At 52.3% G+C, this 21,769-nt stretch overlaps 1 protein-coding gene across 1 annotated transcript in view; it reads left to right on the top strand.

Moving 5' to 3' along the window:
* The window catches only part of ASXL2 (ASXL transcriptional regulator 2), a 181,568-nt gene that overhangs the window by 148,383 nt on the left and 11,416 nt on the right, over window positions 1-21,769 (top strand). Inside the window, exons 7-12 of the mRNA XM_025214141.1 lie at window positions 1-36; window positions 3,915-4,055; window positions 6,108-6,271; window positions 13,374-13,470; window positions 16,885-16,990; window positions 19,501-20,227. The exon at window positions 1-36 is cut by the window's left edge and continues 112 nt beyond it. Coding sequence (XP_025069926.1) covers window positions 1-36; window positions 3,915-4,055; window positions 6,108-6,271; window positions 13,374-13,470; window positions 16,885-16,990; window positions 19,501-20,227 — 1,271 coding nt within the window. The remainder of the gene's footprint in view (window positions 37-3,914; window positions 4,056-6,107; window positions 6,272-13,373; window positions 13,471-16,884; window positions 16,991-19,500; window positions 20,228-21,769) is intronic.

The following is a 21,769-nucleotide window of genomic DNA, read 5'->3' on the forward strand; positions in this document are numbered from 1 at the left end:
TGAAGCCAGCCGGTGACTCCACACCTGCTAAATCAGGTACGAGACAGCGATCGATTCCTGCGCTCTCTCTAACTGTCATGTCTCTCCAACTGACTTCTTGGGTTTAGGAGACGATGGAGGGAGAGGAAGCCCAGGTTTCCCAGGCTGTTCTTGTTTATTAACTGCTTCAGCGGCTGTTCTCTTGGCCTGGTCTCTTCTAGGAAAATGCATTGTGAGAGGGGAAAAAATAGATGTCAGTGCCAGAAGGAACCATTTTAATCTTTTAGTATGCGCTCCAGCACAACATAGCCCAGAAGCTTTCACCTGGTGGTTCTTATTTCAAACCCATAAATCTTAGTAGAGTTGAAGTGCATCTTATAGAAAGATATTCCATCTTGCTTTAGGGGCTTGAAGTCCTGGTGACTGCAGTGCATTCCTTTGACATGGTGTTCGGTAAAGTACCGGGGCCTGTCGCAGCGTAGCGTGGCATCTCCAGTGCATATGAGCAGACCTGGAGTTGTCATCACAATCCCTCGCTGCTAACTTGGGATACATGAGGAAGGGAAAGGAGCATGTCCAGTCAGTGCAAATCCACACCCGCTCCCCTCCAAATGAAACATCATTTCCTGGCCTCACAAAAGCACCTGTGATACAGACTGATAACCTAGGAAAAACTTCTTTGCAGTCAGGGTGTCCAGACTGTGGAATAAGCTCCCTCCGGAAGTGGTGCAATCACCTACCCTGGATGTTTTCAAGAGAAGACTGGACGGTCACCTCTCTGGGGTCACTTGACCTGTTGTCTTTCCTGCTTGGTGCAGGGGGCTGGACCCGATGATCTTCTGAAGTCCCTTCCAGCCCCTAACATCTATGAACCTTGTCATGAAGAGAGCTATTAACTTCAGAGAGTATCGGTGCGATGGGTATTAGCACTAATCTTAGCGTTGTGATGGCACCAAGACCCCACTGTGCAGAGGGCTGTAAAACACAGGGCAAAAGATGAGCCTTGCCGCAAAGAGCATGAGCCAGCAGATGGGTACGGAGAGCGAACGGCACAGGGGACAAAGGGACCTTGTTGGTGTGGGACAGCTTTCTGCTCTCAGACCTGCCTGACGATATGACTCCACTGGGGCTCCATGTTGAATGCTGGACTTCTGCTTGGCCGTGCAGAGTTAAGGAGAATTTGGTTCTCCCTTTGGCTTGCTTCTTCAGAGCCACGTGTGTCTGCTTATTCCCTCATAGCCCCCTGAGGAGACCCACACCCGAAGCAGACTGGTCTGCCTTTGCTTGCTGCTCGAGTGCTGCTGGAACGTGCCACGTGGCAGCTGTTCAGACGAACGCAGGGTTGAGGCTATACTGCATATGTAAGCTGAGTTACCAGCTGTGCTTTCTGCACCGTTCTCCAGGGGAGTACCCGACAGTGTTGGCACTCAGACTGTCCCCAACCAGCTTGGAAGTTAAAGCGCTGTTGAGAAGAGGAAGGGGAGGGAAGTCAGCTCCTTGGTGGTGGTTCCCGAATCTCTACTACAGTGTGCTGGCCCATGTGACTGGGAAGCCAGCATGGGGGGGGGACACCTCTGGAGAGTTATTCCTGCAGCGTGTGGGGAAGCTGAGAAGGAAGATGGGCCTAGCTGGCACAGAAGACCTTGTGTTCCTGATTTCTAAGGGAAGAAGGAGGTGTGCTGGGTGCATAAAGCCTTCCTTGAAAGCCTTCCAGGTGACTGGAGCCAGGTCATTTCCAACTTTCGCCGTTTGCCTGCTCACCAGTACAAGCCTGGTGGTTCACTGACACCATAGCTCAAGCTCTCTTTTCAGAGTCCCTCACCCCTTGGTTGAGTTCTCTGGAGATCCTCTCCTGACTCCTGCTTCTCATGCACACAGAGATGGTTGGCATCTTACAGTTGGCTTGTGGTAGCAGGCCAGGGGGGGCAGTGCCTGGTCTATGCCCCATAATTCTGGGGGCCTATTACCTGGCTTGGAGTAACACACTAAGTACTTGGTCCATGCTCCTGTTACTTAACGCTTAACGCAGTTATTTTCAGAGTGGTGGCCCATGTACATCAACCTGCAGCACGCCTCCTTGCTTTGGCTTTATCTCCTACAAATAGCTGGAAACCATTACCATGTCCCCTTCAAGTCAGCCTTGAGCCATTACATCATTTTTGTTGTTTTTCCTTTCTGAGTTCCCTTTACTTTGCTGCTGCATCATAGTCAGGAGGTATCATGAATCCAGTTTCCTCTCCTGACTCTGAGTTACTGGCCTTCCCAGTGCGACTCTCAGCATAGTCTTAACAAAAGGATGTAAGAGAAAGGGGAACCCCCCGCAAGTCAAGTGGTGGTTAAGGCCATCACTCGCTTCACTTGGGCCTAAGAGGAGCAGTCTCTTCCACCCTTTGTCATGGTCCTGGTCCTGGTTTAGCCTCAGAGTTGTTCTCTTTGGAAACGTCGCGTGCTTTGTACAGCCCCCAGCAGAAGCAGCTTGATCCTGCTGGAATCCCTGAGCCCTGCTGTCACATCAGTTGTTGTTAGGAGCTGACCTAATGCACGTGACTAATGGCCAGCTCAAAGTGGGCCCTGCTGTGCTGGGTACTGCACGTGGAAGGGCAGATAGACACTGCTCCAAAGAGCTCATGGCCTGAATAACAAGACAGACCCGGGGTGGAGGAAGTGGCAGAGCACACAGCATGATGGCAGCGTCTCAGGGTTTCAGGGAGCGTAGGCTTGGTTAGAAAAGCTACACAGAAAGAAAAGGGAAGGGTGAGAGAGTCAGGGTGGAGGAGAAGGTAAGAGGGGCAGTTGCGGGGTGATGCTGGGTAGAAGGAGCTGCGTGAGGGGGCAAGGGATGGTTGGGGATAACAGCTCACCACCATAACGTTAAGTCCTGTGGCTTAACTTTCCCTTGCCTGGGGACCTGAGCGCCGGTGTGGAGGGAAGATGTGTCGCTGCACACACACTTCTGGGACTACAAACAGACATCGCATTTGTCCCAGGAGCGACCACTTTATCCCAGGATAAAGTGTGATCATTCAAACTTTGATGTCCATTGTTCTGGGACAAACACTGCAAAGGCTCGTGGGAGAGGAAGTGCTAATGTTCTCGTGGGCCATCACAAAGTGTGTCTGTCCCAGAATTGCATCAGTGCATTCAGGTGCTCGCTGCACCCTCATTGGAAGGGTGATGAGTCCCAGGACTTTCCTGTTCAGGGACATGTGCAGCACAGCTGGTCCCAGGACAGATGCGAGGTCTGCTCCCAGAGCGGGAAAACACCTGCTTGCTCCCTGAATTCCCCTTAATGGGAATGGGTTAAGAAAACAGACCCCAAGGGAAGGGGCCAGCTGCTCTTCCTGCAGACGGTCTCGCTGCACAAGGAGGGATGTTGCACCGCTGCAAAGAGCAGCACAGCCGATCGGGCGTGGGAGCAGCAAGGCATGAGCGTGGAGTAAAGCAGTGAAATCTGTCTAGTTCGGCAGAGGAGTGGCTCCGGGGGAGGACAGCAATCCAGAGCATCTGAAAGGCATAACTACAAATCAGGGAGAATGATTATGGAGGGGGTTTAACGGAGCCAGCACAGGAGCAGTAGGTGGAAATGGAAAAAGCAAAGGCTAGGTATCAGGAAATGCTGCCGCTAGAGAATCCTCTGCGGGCAGATCCAGTAGTCTGTTGCTGGCCTAGGCCTGGAGAGTAGCTTGTCTGCACTGCCTGGGCAATAGATTGGGATGTTCGTAGAGGCTGTTTTCCATCCCAGAGCTCTGCAGTGATACAGTAGTTCATGAAGGCCTTCCTGCTTCCAGGAGGCTGCAAATTCAGTGCAAGGAGAGTAGGGGAGCGCCGGCATCCACAATGCAGACCTCCTTGTCCTGGAGCCTAGTGCAGCAGGAGGCCTAGGCCAGCTGACGCTCTGCCCCTCCAGTGGTGTAAATGTTTGAATTTCCTTGCAGGTTGGGAAGGGAAGCAGTCGGACAGGCAGTCGAGCAGCCCTCAGAACTCCACGTCCAGCTCCTCTCCCTCTGTTAAGGCTGATAACTCCCTGCCATCCTTGGGGAAGAAACCGTTCCAGAGATCCGACCGGCTCCATCCAAGTAAGACATTTCTTTTTATGCATAGAGAGAATTTTGTTGCTCAGATGCCAAAGTAAAAAGGTCAAACGGAAAGTTAAGTAAAAGCCTCAACTAGTTCCAGAGGTGGCGTGGTTTCTGGATGGTCCTGGAAGTCTACATGAATTAAGGAAATAACCTCTATACACGCAAGCATGTCTTTGCCCAATAGTTGTCATCCGGGAGCTTGCCAGCTCCCGAGTTCACTGTATTCTGCATAACAGAGACAGAAGGGGACTTGCATTATTTAGTAGATCTTTTCCTTTTAGCATTTCCAGTGGTTTGGTTACCTTGAAAAACAAACCAACCAACTGAGCCCTCTCCTGCCAAGCCAAGAAGCCTGGACAGTTAAAATCAGCTTTCTCAATTCTCCCTTGTTCACTGGTGGTTTGTTTTACAGGCACCTGGCATTTAAACTTATCCACTATGGCCTCTGCAGCGCACAGGTGTAGGGAGAAGCCGTGCACTCAGCCCCCAAGCCCCTCGTTTCACACTGGCCAAAAAGCAACTTTTGTTTAGCTTTGATCTAAATTGGTGACCTTGAGGTGAAAGGCTCCAGTCCCATCACGTTCCCAGAGCTCCGTTCCCCACACGCCTCCGGGGCTGTGCGTTATGGTGACCGTGACTCCTCCAAACTGCTCTGACGGCCGCTCGGGGCGCTGCGCGGGCTCCTCCGCCGTCTCGGACGAGGTGCAGTCCAGCTCCGTGGCTCATAATGCCCAGCACATAAATCACAGCGGGACCCATCTTTGTTTCAGCCTAGACACCCAGGATTGCTCAGCCCAGAGGGACACTGGTGGGGCCATTTGGGGGGGGGTGTTTGCTGTTTCTGTTCTGGCCTGAGGAGAGGACTGCAGTCCCCAGAGCTGCTGCTCCCAGACTGTGCGGATGAACCGGGCAGTGTTTGGGTGCTGTTGGTGGCCACGCGCCCTAGGGCATGTGGAGTGCCAGCGCCTTGCCCGTCGGCGGAGTGAGCACGGTTAGCTGGAGGCAGGTGCTCTGTGTTCTGCAGATGGAGCAGGCGGTACTGTCTGGGGAGGAGTGCTCTGAATGGCCTCGAAGAGCGTGCAGCAAGCTTTGGCAGGGACTGTGTTGCAGGGAATAATGATCTTCTGCAGCATTGTCAGCCCCCTGGTCCGGAGGTGCGCAGTGCATCTGTCACCACGAGCCCGTTTTAGTGATATGTTTGTAATTGGAGTTCACAGAAGGCATGGCATATTGCCAGCGATGCTTAATGGATGAGTTCAGGGGAAGTACAAGCATTCTGCCTGTCCTGCTGCTTTTGAAGTTACGGCGGTCGCTTGGGACACCTGGGGGTAACGTGACAAGTGCGGGACTCGTGTGAAGACCTGCTCAGGCTGGGAAAGGAAGGAGAGAGAACATCTGTTCATTCTTGTGCTGTGCTTGGCACTGTAGTCACAACACGAGCAGGGCTTCACTGCTGAAAACCATACACAGAGTGCTGACTGCTTCTAAATCGCTGCTGCTCTCGCAGAGTACTACGGGGAAACATCCAAGGAAGAAATCCTAAGGGTACTATTCGGCTGCCTTCGCCATTACATTAAAGTAAAAGATGAACACACACTTTCTTCCTGAAAAATGTTGATAGTGCTGAGTGAGAGAGACAGGCACGTACCGCAGTATAGGACAGGCTCTGCAGGCTCACGATGTGGGGCACCATGGTGAATTCTGGTAAAGCCAGACAGAGTAGAGCACTAGGTATTGTGTTTTGCTGAGGGTGAGAGACCTTCGTACTCCACAGATCCTTCTTTATATTATTTTTAACCTTTCAGCCTCTAGCCTCCACAGTGTGCTGTTCCTTGTGGCGTAGGGCTGGATGCTCATTAGCCTTGCTCCCCAGCTTAACAAATGGTCTGCTGCCCCTCCCTACCCCCTTTCAGGGTTTGACACTGAGCCATCGGAGTGGCATTATGAATAACTTTACATACCCATGAAGTAAGTGAAGAGCAGCGTGGGGTGAGAGAGACCTTGTTCCTGCCTCAGACATTGTTACATGGCCTCTGTGGTTCCCTGCAGGGCAGCTGAAGAGGACAAAATGTGCTGAAATCGATGTGGAAACACCAGACTCCATCCTGGTGAACACGAATCTGCGGGCACTGATCAACAAGCACACGTTCTCCGTCTTGCCGACAGACTGTCAGCAGCGCCTGCTGCTCCTGCTCCCAGAGGTGGACAGACAGGTAAGTCGCATCTCCCGGTTCTAAGGAAGCAGCCTCCAGAACCTCCCGGGACTGCTCCCACCGGCGTGTTGGTTTCTTCTGTCCAAGCAGTGACCCGCTCACTAAGATGAGGGCAGTCAGGTTTCCAGTTTCAGCTGGTGCTGCTGGGATAGGATGGAATTTCCTCCTCCACATGCAGTTCTGCATTTAGCGAAGGACTGAAATGTTTCTTTCCATGAAGCTTTAGGTATTAGCTGAGGAAGAAGGCCAGATTTGATGGGCCAGTGGCTTGCTCCAGTGCAGTGAGTCCCGTGTTCCCAAGTGTAGTGTGATGAGTGGATTCTGTTGTAGTGAAGGGTGCAGGGTGGGTGAGTGCAGTACTTAATGCTTGCTTTTTCCTCCCAGCTCTACCATCCAATATCAGCCTGACAGCCTTTTAGCAGAGGTGCCTCACCAATCTAAAACCATTGTTATGCTTAGTCTAATCCTCTTCCGGTTTCAGGATTTATCAGTGACTGTCATGTAAGCACTGTTGTGCTCTGGATTGCTGAGCTGGCAGGTGAGGCTACCCAGTACTCTAGCCTTGCAAAGAGGCACATGTTTTGCATTGGAGAGAGAAAGTGCTTAAACATGCCCCCGTGACCACAGACAGCTGCACAAGCCAACTTCTTACTTGGCTGTTAAATAGCAGCCCTTTTCAGAGTATAGAAGGAGTCCCTTTTCCCAGAAGGCCTTGTGCTAAGCTGGAACATGAATCGCACAGTTTGAGCCACAGAGCACAGAACATGGGTGCCCTTTGAGAGTGGGGCAGGTTTCTACCTTGTGGATTACTAATGTAAGGCGTCGTGAAATAATTCTCTCCTGAACGACCTGGGGGCAGCCATTCAGTGCTGGAGTTCCCTGTGCAAAGAGTAGCAGAGGAGAAGCTGTGAAGGGGAATGGGAGTAGAATTCAGCAGGGGCTAAAGGAGGGCAACTTAGCAGATCCAGAGGCAGTTAGCGGGGAAGATGGACACGAAGGTACGGGGAAGGCTCCACTGGCACTTGATATATGAATGAGCGTAATCTAATATTTATGTTATGGTAGTTCCTAGAGGCCAGAGGCCCCATTGTGCTAGGCACTTTACAAACAGACAGCAGGAAGGGAAAAAGCTTGAACTTCATGCAGGTGAAGGGAAGCCATTGAAGGTTTTTGAAGACAAGTGTGACATTGCCCAGAAAGCAGCAACATTTTGAATAGAGTGAAGGGTCTTAGTGAAGGTGAGATTGCACAGAGGAGGAAATCAGAGTAGAGAAAGTGAAATTTGATCAAAAACTGGCCAAAAGTGTAGTAGGATTAGGGGGAAAGGATAGATTTCAAAGATGCAGAATATTTGGTACGCAGTTTTTGGGTTTTTTTTAATACCACAATCAGGGTTTCCAACTGTCAATAAATTCACTGATTGTCAGTAAAAAATCAGGGTAAAAATGGCTGGCAGTAAAGTCCTTACAAAAATTAGCCCCCACTGAAACTACTAAGCAGCCACAGCTTGATTGAAGGTTCCACAGACAAAGCACAGCAGCGCTGCCTGGTGTCCAAGCAGGAGCACAGCACACTGCCGGGAGTGTTCTCTCAGCCACGTGCTGCCACTCCTGTATTGCATGCTGCCGGTAATATCACTGGGTCACTTGTAGGCTTCTTTGGAGGTCTGTGTTGGGATGGGGAGAGTGGGGCCAGTGGGGACTGGCCTATGGGGGCAGCATGGTGCAGGGTGCAGTCAGGGGTATCAAGGTGTGTAGGTGAGTAGCAGAGTGCTGGTGGAGAGACGTGGCAAAGCAGCATAGTGTAAAAACATGCTGCAGTCCAGCAGAGCTGCCAAACCCATTTTTTTTTTACTGCAGCCTTTTTACTGACAACCAAACCTTCTTACTTTTTTACTGTGGTTAATCTTCACAGTCAGGGCGGCTAGGATCTGGAACCATCTTCCAAGAGAAGTGGTGCTGGCTCCTACCCTGGGGGTCTTTAAGAGGAGACTAGATGAACACCTTGCCAGGGTCATTTGACCCCAGTGCTCTTTCCTGCCATGGCAGGGGGTCAGACTTGATGATCTGCTCAGGTCCCTTCCAACCCAACCTACTATGAAACTATCTTGAACACCTAATTCTGAACCCAGCCCTTATAACTGGAGCCTGGGAGCAGTGCAGGGCTCGCAGAAGAGTTGCATTTATGTTATGTAAAATACATAGCAGTAAAAAAGTCTTGCTGTCAGGAAAAGGCTTGCAAATGTCTAAAAAAATGCCTTGGGTTGGCAGTCCCCACCAAGATTTTTACCAAGCCAGGGTGCCTCTTCCATTTGAGCCATATGAGGAGGCCAGAGTTGTTTCAGTTCCTTGATGCTTCTAGGTTGAGAAACCATGATGTCTTTTCAGCCTAGATGCTGAGGAGAACAGAAGCTGAATATCGATGCTAAATTTGCAGTGGGCAGTAATGACAGGGAAGGGGGGAGAGGAGCAGCTCTGTTTCTTCCATTCGAGTTTGAGGGTCCATGCTGGCCCATCATACCTACACAGCACCTTCTAGTGCAGGGGTGGGCAAAATATGGCACGTGGGCCAGATGCGGCCCACAAAGCCATTCTGTCCAGCCCGCGGGGCCTCTAAAAAATTTAGAAAATTAATATTTCTCTGCCCTTGGTTCCTGTCAAAAATGACAGGAACCAAGGGCAGTAGGACCCAGGGGAAGCCTGGCGGGCTCCCACAACAGCAGGGCCTGCCTGGCCCCGCCCCCCCCCAGCCAGAAGCCCCAGCCCTGGCTTCTGGCCTGGAACCACATGGCTGTCCCTCGCCAGAACCGCAGGTAAGGGGGAAGGGCAGGGGAGGACCCCAGGCAGGAAAGGAGCCTGGGGAAATGTGGCCTGGGGAAAAGCTGAGTGCGGGGGAGGGGGGAGCAGCCCCTCGCCCACCCTGTGGCCGGCGCCCCCCCCTGCAGCTGTTTGCAGCCCACGTGGGGTTGCCTGGGACTGCTCCAGATAGCCCCACACAGGCTGGGAGCAGGGAGCGCCAGCCATGGGGCGGGGGAGGGGCCGCTTCCCCCCTCCCCCTGTACTAAACTTTTCCCCGTGCTCCTTCCCTGCTCCTTCCCTTTCTTTCCCTGCCCCATGGCCGGCGCTCCCTGCTGCAGCTGCTCGCAGCCCACGCAGGGCTGTCTGCAGCAGGCATATGCAGCCCCATGTGGGCTGTGAGCAGCTACAGCACGGGGCTCCGACCACAGGGCAGGCGAGGGGCCACTTCCCGCCCCCCGTGCTCAGCACCACCTTGTAACCCAGCGCCACTGCCAACCTGGGCCACGCTCTGGCTCTGGGGTCACCCATTGGGGCTGCGTGTGGTGACAGCAGCTGCGGCACCCCGCTTGCCGCACTGGGCAGTGTTTGCCACCGCTGCCTCTGCCCTGTCCAGCGCACGAGCTCTGGGTGGGCGGCAGCAGCCAACACTGCCCAACGTGGCAAGCAGGGGGGCTGCGGCTGCTGTAGCCACGCGCAGCCCTGACGGGTGAGCCCGGAGCCAGCGCGGGCCCAGGCTGGCAGTAGGGCCAGGTTACAAGCTGATGTTGAGCGTGGGAAAAGCGGCCCCTCACCCACCCCGTGCCCGGCGCCCCATGCTGTGGCCGCTTGCAGCCGGGGCGGGGCGGGGGCCATGGGGTGGGCAAGGGGCTGCTTTAGCCCGCTCTCAGCACCAGCTTCTTCCCTGCCAGCGAGCAGGGGGTCAGGGTGTGCGCTGCCCCCCACCTGTACCGCACTGGGGTGTGCCAGGGGGCACTGGGAGTGAGTGGGCGGGGAGCCAGCGGGAGCTAGCGCCGGCAGGGCCTGGAGCAGGGTGGCAGGAGTACAGGGGTCCCGGCCAGCAGGGGCTCTAGGGAGCCGGGCCAGCTCCCCCTCTCCCTGCTGGTGCAGCTCAGCCCGGCTTCACAGACCTCTGCCAGCCTGTGCCCCGCTTTGGGCCCGCTGGTGCTGGCTCTGAGACATTGGTCCCAAGGTGGTGACCAGGGGGCTGGGCACCTGTCAAGGGATGGGGCACCTGTCAAGGGGCGGGGCTACCCATGCGGCCCTCGAAAGCCTGCCAAAACGGGTAAGCAGCCCTCTGCCTGAAATAATCGCCCGCCCCTGTTCTAGCAGCATGACCTTCAGCCAGGGAATGGGCTGACTAAGGAAGCACTCCCATGTTGGTCCCGAGAGCCCGTGCTTCTTCCCTCCCGTTCAGTTGTGTGAGGTTGAGGGTCCGGAAGGACTCCAGCTTCACGGTGTCACGCAGCAGTCACGGGAGGCTGGAGTACCTGCACCAGTGATGTCCCAGCCGCTACGTTAGGAAATTACCAGATTGAACTAACAGCTCTTGGCCAGACCCGCCAGGAAGTTTCAACCCCGTGTGGACTGATACGATGACAAGCAGATGTTTTTTTCTGGAACTAGACTGGAATTTCTGGACTTGTGCTTCCCCCGCTTTTTCTGCAAGTCGGGTGCTGTGAGCAGACATGCCTCACCTGACTTGCTCATTCAGTCTCTCCGTCTTCTTCCGAGCCATGTACAGACTGGCCTGACTTCAGATGGAGGTAGTTGGCCCCAGCTCTGTCTGGGTCCAGGCTATGGGAGCCACCCTGACCTCCCCCTCTCCGTTATTCTGCCCTCCAGCGCTCAGTGCCTGTGGCCCGGGGATCTCCGAAGATACAAAGCTTCCCTGTATTGCAGTGCTGCCCCTTGAAGACTGCTTCAGTCCTTGCTTCTGCCTAACCGTAGCTGTGCTGTCTGTTGTTTCGCACACAGTGCGGGTGATGCCAGGGCTGTGTGGGCACATACACATGTGCTGTGGTCTCTTCACAAAGAGCACCGCTAGCTAGAAGCTGTTCTTTTGGATTTCGGAGCGACTGCAACATTTTGAATTGACTCTCAAGTTGTGATCTGCAGGCAGTGCTCACCAGGGACTTGTAAGAGCAAGGGTGCTCTGATAAAAGTCCAGAGGCATTGTTTTACAAGTCCTGTGGCCTTTTTAATAAGTAAGTCTGTATGAAAATATGAAGTGATGGTGTTTGCAGCTGGAGTTTACTGGCAAGAGGAGCAGCAGATGGGGAGAGATTTGTCTTAATAGTCCCTGTGCTGAACGGAAATTTGTTTGGGAAAGAATTCTGACTAGTTAATTCTGCTGCCAGGCCCCAAAAAGGACTTTTTTTTGTAATTTCAGACAGTGCTGTAGTGAAAATCCTAAAAAATGCCTGCCCTGCCCCCCCTGGGTGCTTGTGTGCTCCTCAGAGAATTGTCTGGGTCCTGTCAGCTTTCTCAGACAAGATTTATTTAGCCCTCTGACCAGCCTCCACCAGCACCAATACTCAATGCTGAGTGAGAGAGATCCCCACACATACTGTACTGCATCCATACCGCGCCGAGGCATTCTCCCGTCTACTGCTGAGCAGTCTGTGCTTCAAGCGGAGCAGAGATCTCCGCTTCCCCGAGTCCCTAGAGTGCAAGCCACTCAGCAGAAATCTGCCCTGGACAAACCTACTGTTAGGACGCTTCCCTTAAATTAAATGATCTGCATCACGAATGCTGAATTATTAAGTGAAAACAGGAGCTCTCTTAAGGAAACAAGCCCCGCGTTGTTGGACGCTTGCTACGCAGTTCTTCTTCCCTTAGCTGAAATCTTGTACGTTTGGACAGATTTGTGGTATCGACAGGTGTCATGCATCTAGCGGGAGAAATGCTGCTCTCCTGCGAGAACCTGGGAGCCTGCAGGTGTTTGCACGTCATCCGCTGCAGGAAGCGTGCCGCATCCTGGAGAAAGAGGTTCCTCTTTTAGCAAGGGTGAGCTCTCCTGGAGGAGGGTTACTGTGTGCTTCCCGGATGCTTCGCTCCTCCAAGGGACCAGGAGCCTTCAAGCCATGCCTTGCCAGACAGGGGAGCTGCTAGCTGACAGGCCCCTCCCCATCCCTGGGAAGGGTGGAGTGGTGGGGAGAGGCTCCCTGGGGAGCAGGAGGACTCAGGCAGCAGCTGCTCCCAGCACCTTCCCAGGCTGGAGAGACCCTAGTCTGGGGAAGATGAGGGGGGCAGGGGCTGGACTCTCCCTTTGTCTAGCGCTGCTGATTTCCCAGGAATTTGCAGCACCAGAAATAAATGCGTGTCCAGGCCCTTGGTGCATATCAGGAGCCTTGCAGTAAGGTTCGTTTCTTGTGTTGGAAATGGAAGGCACCGCCCTGACTCGGTGTGGAGTCTGCTCGTCTGACGGAGCTTGCACAGTGGCCGGCGAGCAGAGGCCCTGATCTGCCCCTCTTGCTCTCGCTCTCAGTGCCCTGGGTGCCAGGCATCCTCGGGCTGGTGCACTCCAAGCTGAAGCACGGCTCTTCTCTTGGACTATTTCACAGTCTGAATCATCCCCAGGCCCATCTCGTCACGGCTCTTCTGGAAGACGCGTGGCTCTTACCTTAGATGCCTGCTTCCAAGTGACTCCTTTGGTGTCCCCAGCTTCTCTTTAGGAACCTTTTCTTTTCCCTGGAAGCTGGCAGAGCTTTTGCTTTTGACAGCAGCTCAAGTCCTACAGGGTGACTGTTCAGAAGGGCAGTGCATCTGTGGCAGCCTTTGAGGCACTGCTTCTCTTCTGTTCTCTGCTTTTAAAGCATCCCCTTGCGCTTCCGCCTGTTTCCTGCAATGTCCTGGCGCTCAGGGCTAGAACAGGCGTGTGTCAAGGATGTGGCCTGAGGGCCAGATCCTGTCTTCAGAGCCCTATCGTCTGGCCCAGGGTGCTGCCTCTGGGTCTCAGCCTGGACCAGCATGCAGCATGCACTAGACTGGCCCCGTGCTCTCCATGTGGGGCTGGTCTGGCACGCACAGCGTGTGCTGGATCCAGTGCATGGGGCTGGTCTGTGTCCGGTCTGGCCCCCAGACTGGCCCACAGGTCCTGCTGAGTTTGAACAAGGGAAGTCCTCTAGGAGCCTGCGAGACCAGTGTGTTGGATTAGCCAGCAGGGAGGCTGCGAGTGACACGGTGTCAGTCGAGATGGTGGTTTTTGTCCACGCTGTGTTCCTCTGCTGCCGTGTGGCAGGACAAGGCACGTCAGTCTGCATTTTTGGTGAGTCAGCGTTCGTTTGCTTGGTTTCTTGTCTCAGGTTGGGGCAGACGGTTTAATGAAGCTGAGCGGCTCTGCACTCAACAATGAGTTCTTCACTTCGGCTGCCCAAGGCTGGAAGGAGCGACTGTCAGAAGGTGAGTCTCTGCATCTCCCTAGGAAGCAAGAAGGTAGGAGGCTGATAGTTTTTGAGTGGTTTAGGAAATGCTTACTAGACATTTTTTGGATAAACTGAAGTGCTCTGGCACAACAGGTGAAAACTGCCTGCAGGCTAATCCGTAAGTGTAAATCCAAGCCAGTAAAGAGTGAAGGGCAGAGAAGAGGTGTTAACAGCCCCGTGCTTTCATGGAATCGTAGAAGAGTAGGATGGGAAGGAGCCTCGGGAGGTCATATCTAGTCCATCCCCCTGCTCCATGCTGGACCATCTCCGGCAAGTGTTTTGCCTTTGAGAGTATCTGCCATGCAGCACATGGCAAGATGAATATTTCTCTGAAAACCATGAGTAAGAAGCAGTTCCTTAAAAAACGAAATGCTGATGGGCTGCTAAGAACTGTTTCCTTGGGTGGCCAAATGTGGCCCTTTGGCACTGACTGGGGGGGGTTGTGCTTTCGTCTGCAGCAGGGGCACGGCCCTTTTCCTTGGACCTTTCAAGAGTGTTTTAAAAACCCTTGCAGTAGCAGGACACTGGCTGCCATTGTGCCTCCGCTTTCCCCGTGACCAGTTAGGATGCGATCTCTACCTTGTGGCTGTGACTGGGTTGACTAGTTTTAGTAATAGCTTAGATAAAAGATTTGTGTGGGATGGTTTGGAAAGGGATGATCCTGCCTCTAGCAGGGCTATGACTGGATGGCCTCCAGAGGTCCCTTCTGGCCCTGCTTTTCTGTGATTCTGTGATTCTTCTTCAGCTGGCAGAGCCAGCAGCCAACCTTACTAATAAAGAAGGTCCCAGCCACCTACAAGTTTATCAGGGGTGACCACCAGCATCTGGGGGAACGTTTGTTCACCAGAGCGCCCCAAGGGATGACGAGGTCGAATGGTCACAAACTACTACAAGATCGTTTCAGGCTGGACATAAGGAAGAACTTCTTTACTGTCCGAGCCCCCAAGGTCTGGAACAGCCTGCCACCGGAGGTGGTTTAAGCGCCTTCATTGAACACCTTCAAGATGAAACTGGATGCTCATCTTGCTGGGATCCTATGACCCCAGCTGACTTCCTGCCCTTTGGGCGGGGGGCTGGACTCGATGATCTTCCGAGGTCCCTTCCAGCCCTGATGTCTATGATGATGTCTATGAAACCCCACTGGAATACACCATCTGCATCTAAGGACCCTGGTCACATGCATGTTGGAACTAGCAGACTTGCAAGCCACACTTTCTTATGGAAGATAAGCACGGCCCTGACCTAAGTTCTCAAACTTTGTTTCATTTGTCAGCTGGCCTGTGCGTGGCTGCTGCTTCTACATGAATACAGAAATGTTGTTTGTCAAAGCAGGAGATACTGGTCCCGAGGCACCAATTAATCTCAGTGTGTGCATTCACACGAGCAATTAATCCAATGCAATCAACTCCAGCACAGTTCGCACTGCAGTCAGCTGCTCCCAGGTGCAGCAAACGTTTACACATGCAGTCTGAGCCGGGGCGGAGCAGCCCCAGGCTGGAGGGGGTCAGTGGTGGTGGGCAGCAGAGGGGCTGGCTGGGGCACCAGGGTGCTACAGTGCAGGCTAGCTGACAGGCAGCCTCCTGCCCCAGCCAGCCCTGGTCACCGTGTCCACGTGTGTTGCAGCGGCATAAATTACTCCGCCATAGGATAGTATTCGTCCCAGACAATACTGCCCTACGGTGGACTTAATGAATCTACTGAGCCCTACTGTGGGTGCACAAGTAGACAGTGACACTTTGCTGTGGAGCTATTTGGTCAACTCCTCAGTAAAGCGCTGATGTAGATGCACCCAGTGAGTTTAGCTAAAAAGCGCACATACTTGCTGCAATATCAGGGATCTTGATTTTCTTTGTTTAAAAATCTCAAATTCTCTGATTAACCCCCCCCCCCAAATTATCTGATTTAAAAACTCAAAATCCGTGTTTTTCCATAGCGAACAGAAAACCCAAATCCCTGATTGTCATCAGATAATTTAATCTGATTGATTTAGAGAATAACCAGTTTGAAGCCAGTTTATCCATGCTGCATTCATTGTAGACACATGCAGTTCTCTTAGCTATAAGTTGAATTTTTATTGGCTAAAGTTTGAATTATTTTTCAGGCCAATCAGCTGTCAGAGATCATTTATCTTGAAATAATAACATGTTTAGTAGAAGAATTTTTTTCAATATAGATAATTTTCTTTAAAACTGTCTAAGTGACTTAGAAACCTCACTTCCATTTTTTTTTCAAAAGTGACTTAGGATCCTGATTCCCAGCTGACTCCCCATGAGACACAAGCTATTAAGGGCCAGACTTGTAAAGATCTTTTAAGTATCTATAAATGCAGATTGTCACCTCCTGGGATTTATAAAAGTGTCTAAGGGAGCTAGGTACCTAACTCCTTGAATTTTAATAGGAGTTGGGTGCCTGTCCCTCTTAGGCTGCTTGGTAACTCCCACTAGGTGCCTATTTGCATCTAAATTGGGCCATAAATCACTTGAGACTTTTACCCTGTGCCTCTCATTTCGACAGGGGACAGAATGTCAGGTGGTCCCCGGAAATGGGTAAAACAGTGTCTGCATAAAGCAGTTAGACACGCCATGCTACAATGTTCAATTGACTGCAGAATACACAGGCAAATTCCTTCCACCTGGGCAGGAAATATGGTCCCATGTCGGCCTCTCACTGGAGACGCATGTATACCGTAAACCGCCCCGTGGGGCTGAAAGAAAGTCCCGAGAGGGCGTCTTTCAAGGTGTCTTGTACACGCAAGCATTTTACACTACCAGCTGTACGCATTCTTGGTCTAACCTCAGCATTAAATTCTTTTGACTTTGGTGTGAGAGTCAAAGGCGCTCAGGTGGAGGAGGCCAGTTTCTCAGCCGTATGAGGAAAACACGACCATTGCTGTAATTACTATATAACCATTCAGAGTGATGGAAGACACGGAGCTGCAGGCCAAATAGTTCCGCTGCCCACCCTGAAATGCACCCCCATTAATTTGGGGTCAGAAGTGAAGATGAATCTCATTTACAGGCAAGACTGTAGAGAGGCAGAGGGCAAACAAGCAAGTTGGAATTTGTTAGACACCAAGTCTTGATGCTTCTTATCTGCAAAGAATGGGCTGTGATCGTTCCTTGACTGCCAGACATCAAGACCTTAGTTTTACATCTCTTCTGGAAAGGCCTTTCTGTACCAATTAGGCAACGGTGATTACAAGACAAGGCCATTACGTGAAGCTTGTAATATTGCCAAGCCCACGAAAGACCTTTCTGAGTGAAACACCGTGTGCCCAAGAGCTCTGCACAGGGAAGTGACAGGGCTCCTGCAGCCTTCTTTCATGGCTGCAGATGCCCTAAATCTTCTTAGCCGTAGCTGCTCCTGTTGATATCCTTATTGCATATTCCAGGTGAGTTTACCCCGGAAATGCAGCTGAGAATACGGCAGGAGATTGAGAAAGAGAAGAAGGTGGAGCTGTGGAAGGAACGATTCTTTGAGAGTTACTATGGTCAAAGGTAAGAAACTGTCGTGCCTTTTTCTCTTCGGGCAGCCCTCCCCAGAATTTCTAGCTCGTTTTTTCATGGCATATTTCTTTTCATTGGGCTACGAAGCTGAATGGGTGCCAGGTTCATCTAGCTGTTACACAATCACAGAAGAAATCTTAACTCAGCTCCTTACTGCCAGTCAGTGCTGGATCGTTCCCTAATGCGTAATCACTTGGTGTTTTATTCAGGCTCCCTTTAGTGTTCCTGTCGTTCTGGGAGCCCTCAGTGCTTAGCATCTGGAGTGAGCCCATCCCTGCTGTTGCAGTTTTGCAAGCTCCCTTTCTTCAGGTTCTTTTGCATATTCCAGCCAGCTCCGCGGTTCAACATTGATGTTGTTTGACTGCAACCTTAATCACCATGTTCTGCAGCTGTGCACAACCTCGTGTGTTCCCCTGCACCTGGATTCACAGGCATGCTGCTTGTTTAGCTGAACTCTTGAGATCAGTCTGCTCTGTCTGCCTCATTCTTGGCTAAAAGAAACCCCACCTCCCTGCTGTGATTTGCAGGATATGGCAGACTTCTTTCATGGTCCAGTTTTATTACAAGCAAGCGAAAAGTAAAAGAACTAGCATTGTTCCTGTAAATCAGGGCTGTCCAACCTCCAAGTGGCCAGGGGCGCACGCCCTACAGGCCACACCAGTGTAAGCCGCAGCATACACAGGCAGTCTGGCTTCATCCACAGCTCCCAAGCTGCCGGCTCCCATCACACTACGTTGGCATCTGAGGCCCCAGGCTCTCCTGGCTCGGCAGGTTCCCATTTCCCCCCCAACACACACACGCATACACCTCTGGGGTGGGGGCAGGAAGTGGGAGCCAAGAGGAGGAGGACCCTGGAGACCCTGGCTGCTGCTGCAGCTAGGGTGATGGGGGAGCAGCGGCCAGGCAGGAGCCTACAGCTGAACCCCTCAGCTGCTGGGACGGAAGTTGGACAGCCCTGCCGTGTTATTAAATAATCACGAGTTGCTTTCTCTCCTGCACCTCAGTGAGCTTTTGTGCTCATCCCTGGGATGCTGCTTTGCCTCCCTCGCATTCACCCCTCCCATGTCGCTAACTCACTTGGGGGGCCTGGCTGCCCAGAGCCTGTGTCCTTGGTCAAGTGACAGTGGGTTAGCGTGACCTAGCTGAATAGGAGGCAGCAGGCACTGCACTGCAGACGGCAGAGTGGTGGAGAGATGCTCCTAGCTGGCTTTGGCTGGCTAGCCTGGGTTCTGGAAGCAGCCTGGCCGTGGCAGCAGGGAGCTCAGCGTGGTCTGATGCACTGTGGTGAAGCCCACGCTGAGCTCTGCACTGTTGCAGCTAACCTGCTGCCAGTACCCAGGCTCTCTGGTCCAAGACCAGCTGTGGGTATCCCTCCGTTAACCTACAGACTGCAGTACAGATGTGCTCTTTATTTTTTAAATAATGTTACTGTACTAAGCTAAACCCTTGTCATGCAGTAAGGCTGAATGCAGCAGGCTTCCCTAAAGGGAGCGAGCCTGCCTGCAGTGTGTCCAGGTTTCTGCAGGGGGCAGCAAGACACCGTGGCTCTTCCTCGCACGGGTGGGATGGGAGGCATCTGCCTGCTGGCCTTCTGAAAGACACGGCAGTAAGGAAACCAACTCATATCATGTTCACAGCCAGTGAACTGCTAGGAACCAAGCTTTGTGGCTTTACCAAACATCTGGCTTTTTATTCCTGCAAAAGGCAGGGTCTGCGAGAGACTGCTGTGCTGGAGGTGAATAATGCTGCCGCAGCGGCTTAGCTGAGAAGTCAGGTTCAGGCTCCCAGCTTGTTCATCCTCCCCCAGGCGGGAGAGTGACTGGGAGCATCAAGGAGGACGGTTCCCAGCTTCCTGAGGGTACCAGGGGGAGAGAGGCATTGGCTTTGGGGTTCTCTGGTCAGATTCAAATGGGAATAGAGTTTGGGAGGAAGTTTTCCTTCAGCGTTTCAGTGGAGGGGGCTTAAATACTGCAGGAGTTAGGGGCCCCCCGGGTGCAGACAAAAAAGCATATTCTTGAGGGACCGTATCCATTTGCTGACTCCACACTGATTCCATCATGGAGAAGCCAGAGGGAAGCGGTGGGTTTGCCGCACTGTTGTACAGATACAGCTCGAGGTGGCTGCTGGAGGGAGTCCTGGCAGCCTGCCAGCCCAGCTGCTTTTATGCTGGATGTTTAACAATTGGCCAAATCCTTTTTTTCAGTCCGTGACCTGGGTAATTAGCAGCTGGGTGGAGGGAGACCGTGGCCATGTAACAGGGACCTCTTTGGGTTGACTTTGAAAGGGAGCGTCTGCTCAATCATTAAGTCCGGTTTTGCTCGTATGGCTGGTAATGACAACGAAGGCTTCAGGGTGGTGGGTCTGAAACAAGGGACATGGTGGATCAGAGGAGTTTCTTAAGTAGCAATATAGATACAGAAGCTTGTGCCCCCACTTTCATGAGAAGATTTGTTTTTACAGATGCGTTTTATGAAATCTAACCTTTTTCTTCCTCTTGCTAGTTCTGGACTGAGTCCTGAAGAGTCCAAGAGACTGACAGCACACACCGGCACTGCTGACGTGCGAGACAGGAATCCCCTGGCTGAACAGCCCAAATGCGTGGCGGTCCCCGAGGCCCCTCCCAAGGAGGAGATGACTCCTCCAGCAGCACCTAAAGCACAAGCAGTCCTCGTACCAGCACCAGCAGTGACAAAAGGAGGAGAGGAAAAAAGAGAGGATTTGCAGCCAGTTACACCCAAACCTGCAGAGTCCTTCGGTTCCTTGACCAGCAGCGCAGCAAAGCTTAGTGACCAAAAGCTCTCCAGGCCTCTGAAAGGTGCTGAGGAGTCTATGCAAGAGAAGCCACAAACTGCCACCGGTCTGAAGCCAGCAGAAGAGAGGCAGCTTGCTGCATCTACGGAGCCAGCAGTAAAGGAGGCTGCAAGTACCTCCGCTTTGACCCCAAGAAAACCAAAGAGCCCTGGAGCAAGTGAAACAGGAGCAGGTGTGGCAAGTGAAGTGACCGCCCAGGAGACGCCTGAAAAGGAGCCCCCTGCCACTGAGCAAATGGAGGTCAATGTTGAGAGCCTCAAGAGGAAGCCAGAGAGTCCGGAAGAAGCTCCCATCAGTCCTGAGAAGAAGCCACGTATCGTAGAGAACTGTCAGGCCCAGCATCCATTTCGGAGCCACATCCAGCCCTTTCCTGCGACGGGGGAGAGGTCGCAGGAGCAAAGGGTTCCCCCACTCAGGGTAAAGACAACTAAAGAAAAGTCCGCTGTGTGGTTATACAGGCAAATTTTATTAGTAACTTTCACCAAAATGTTTTGTATCCACTTTGATTTATACTATCCCTGTTAAATGTGTGCGTATGTGAAGCGTTTGATATGGGAATCCCAAAACCTTGATTTTTGGCCAAGGGAGTGTGCTGCCCTACCAAGCAGACTCGGCATCTGACACACACACGCCTCTCCAAGGGTTCTTCAGCTCAGGAGCACCAGCACAGCTGTGTGAAAGCCAGAGCTAAAAATAATAGGGACCCTGTGGTTCAGAGTAGAGTGGATGGGAGCTGGGAAAGCTGTGGAGGAATCCGTGAGACTAGAACAGCGAGGGAGATGGAGACAAGGAAAGCACAGGACGTTGTAAATGTGTGAGCATCTCCGAGACTGGAATAGGAGGCTGGGAGTGGGACACTGTCAACTTCCCATACTATATTAAGCAAAACCCAGAGCTGAGTTGGCAGAAAAGCTGTGTACCACTCACTGGGGCCTGGTGTGACCAGGATAATTTATACCACCTGAATGCCACGTGCTGCCAAGTAGAGCAGCAGCTGGGGAAGACTGTTTTGGGGAGCATCTTGGCTCTGAAAGCCCCCCACCTGCTTAATGTTGGCATGAACCTAGGATCCTGCTGCCACCTAGGCAGGAAAGTGGGAAATCTGACAGCCACTGAAGGGGGAGAGCAGAAGGAGGGACGGTCCGTGTGTTGCCTAGAGCAGGCAGGTTGTTTGGCGGAGATCCAGCTCCTGGCAAAGCCTTGACAGTCATTTGATATCGTTTCAACCAACAGGATGGGATTGTGTGGACAGGTAGCGGCAGCCTGTTCTTCAGCAGCGTTTTCTACATAACAAAGAACTGCTGCTGGCTGCATCACCCCAACGCTTTAAAAAACACGAGCCCCTCTTTCTGTGGGGGCAGAACTGCCAACGTAGAAAAGTGCTGCTGTAAACCTTTGCCCAGCTTTCTCTTAGGGTGATAAGCAGAGCATGGAGACAGGCTGCATAATGGGAATAAGTCCACAGGTGTGATAAAAAAATGGAGGGAAATGGAAATTAGGATAAAATGCACCGTAGGTTTATCAAAGGCAGATTGTGCCAGACTAACCTTTGATAAGCGAACTGGTTTTTCAGAAAACCGGACTGTGATCGATCTGATCCTTGTGAATTTTGATAAAACATCTGATACGATCTCGCACAGGAAATTCTTAGTGGATGGGCAATGGTACAAGAGTTGTCAAGTGGATGAGCAACCAGGGAGAGGGGAGAGAATGAATGGGTAATGGTAAAAGAGAATGACTGGGCCAGAGGGACAGGAGGTTACTAGTGGGGTTCATCCGGGATGAGTATTGGGACCGATCTTATGGAAAAAGCAGAAGTCTGCTAATGAAATGGGCTGAGTACATGCTACAGAGCCAGCTCATAATATCATACAGGAAGCCTTGGATGACCTTGAGGGCTGGAGTAGTAGAAATCGGTTGAAATTCAATAACGCAAAATCTTGAATTTCAGGATGAATA

The sequence above is a fragment of the Alligator sinensis genome, unplaced genomic scaffold (genome assembly GCF_000455745.1).
Source record: "Alligator sinensis unplaced genomic scaffold, ASM45574v1 scaffold8_1, whole genome shotgun sequence".
Classification (NCBI taxonomy): domain Eukaryota; kingdom Metazoa; phylum Chordata; order Crocodylia; family Alligatoridae; genus Alligator; species Alligator sinensis.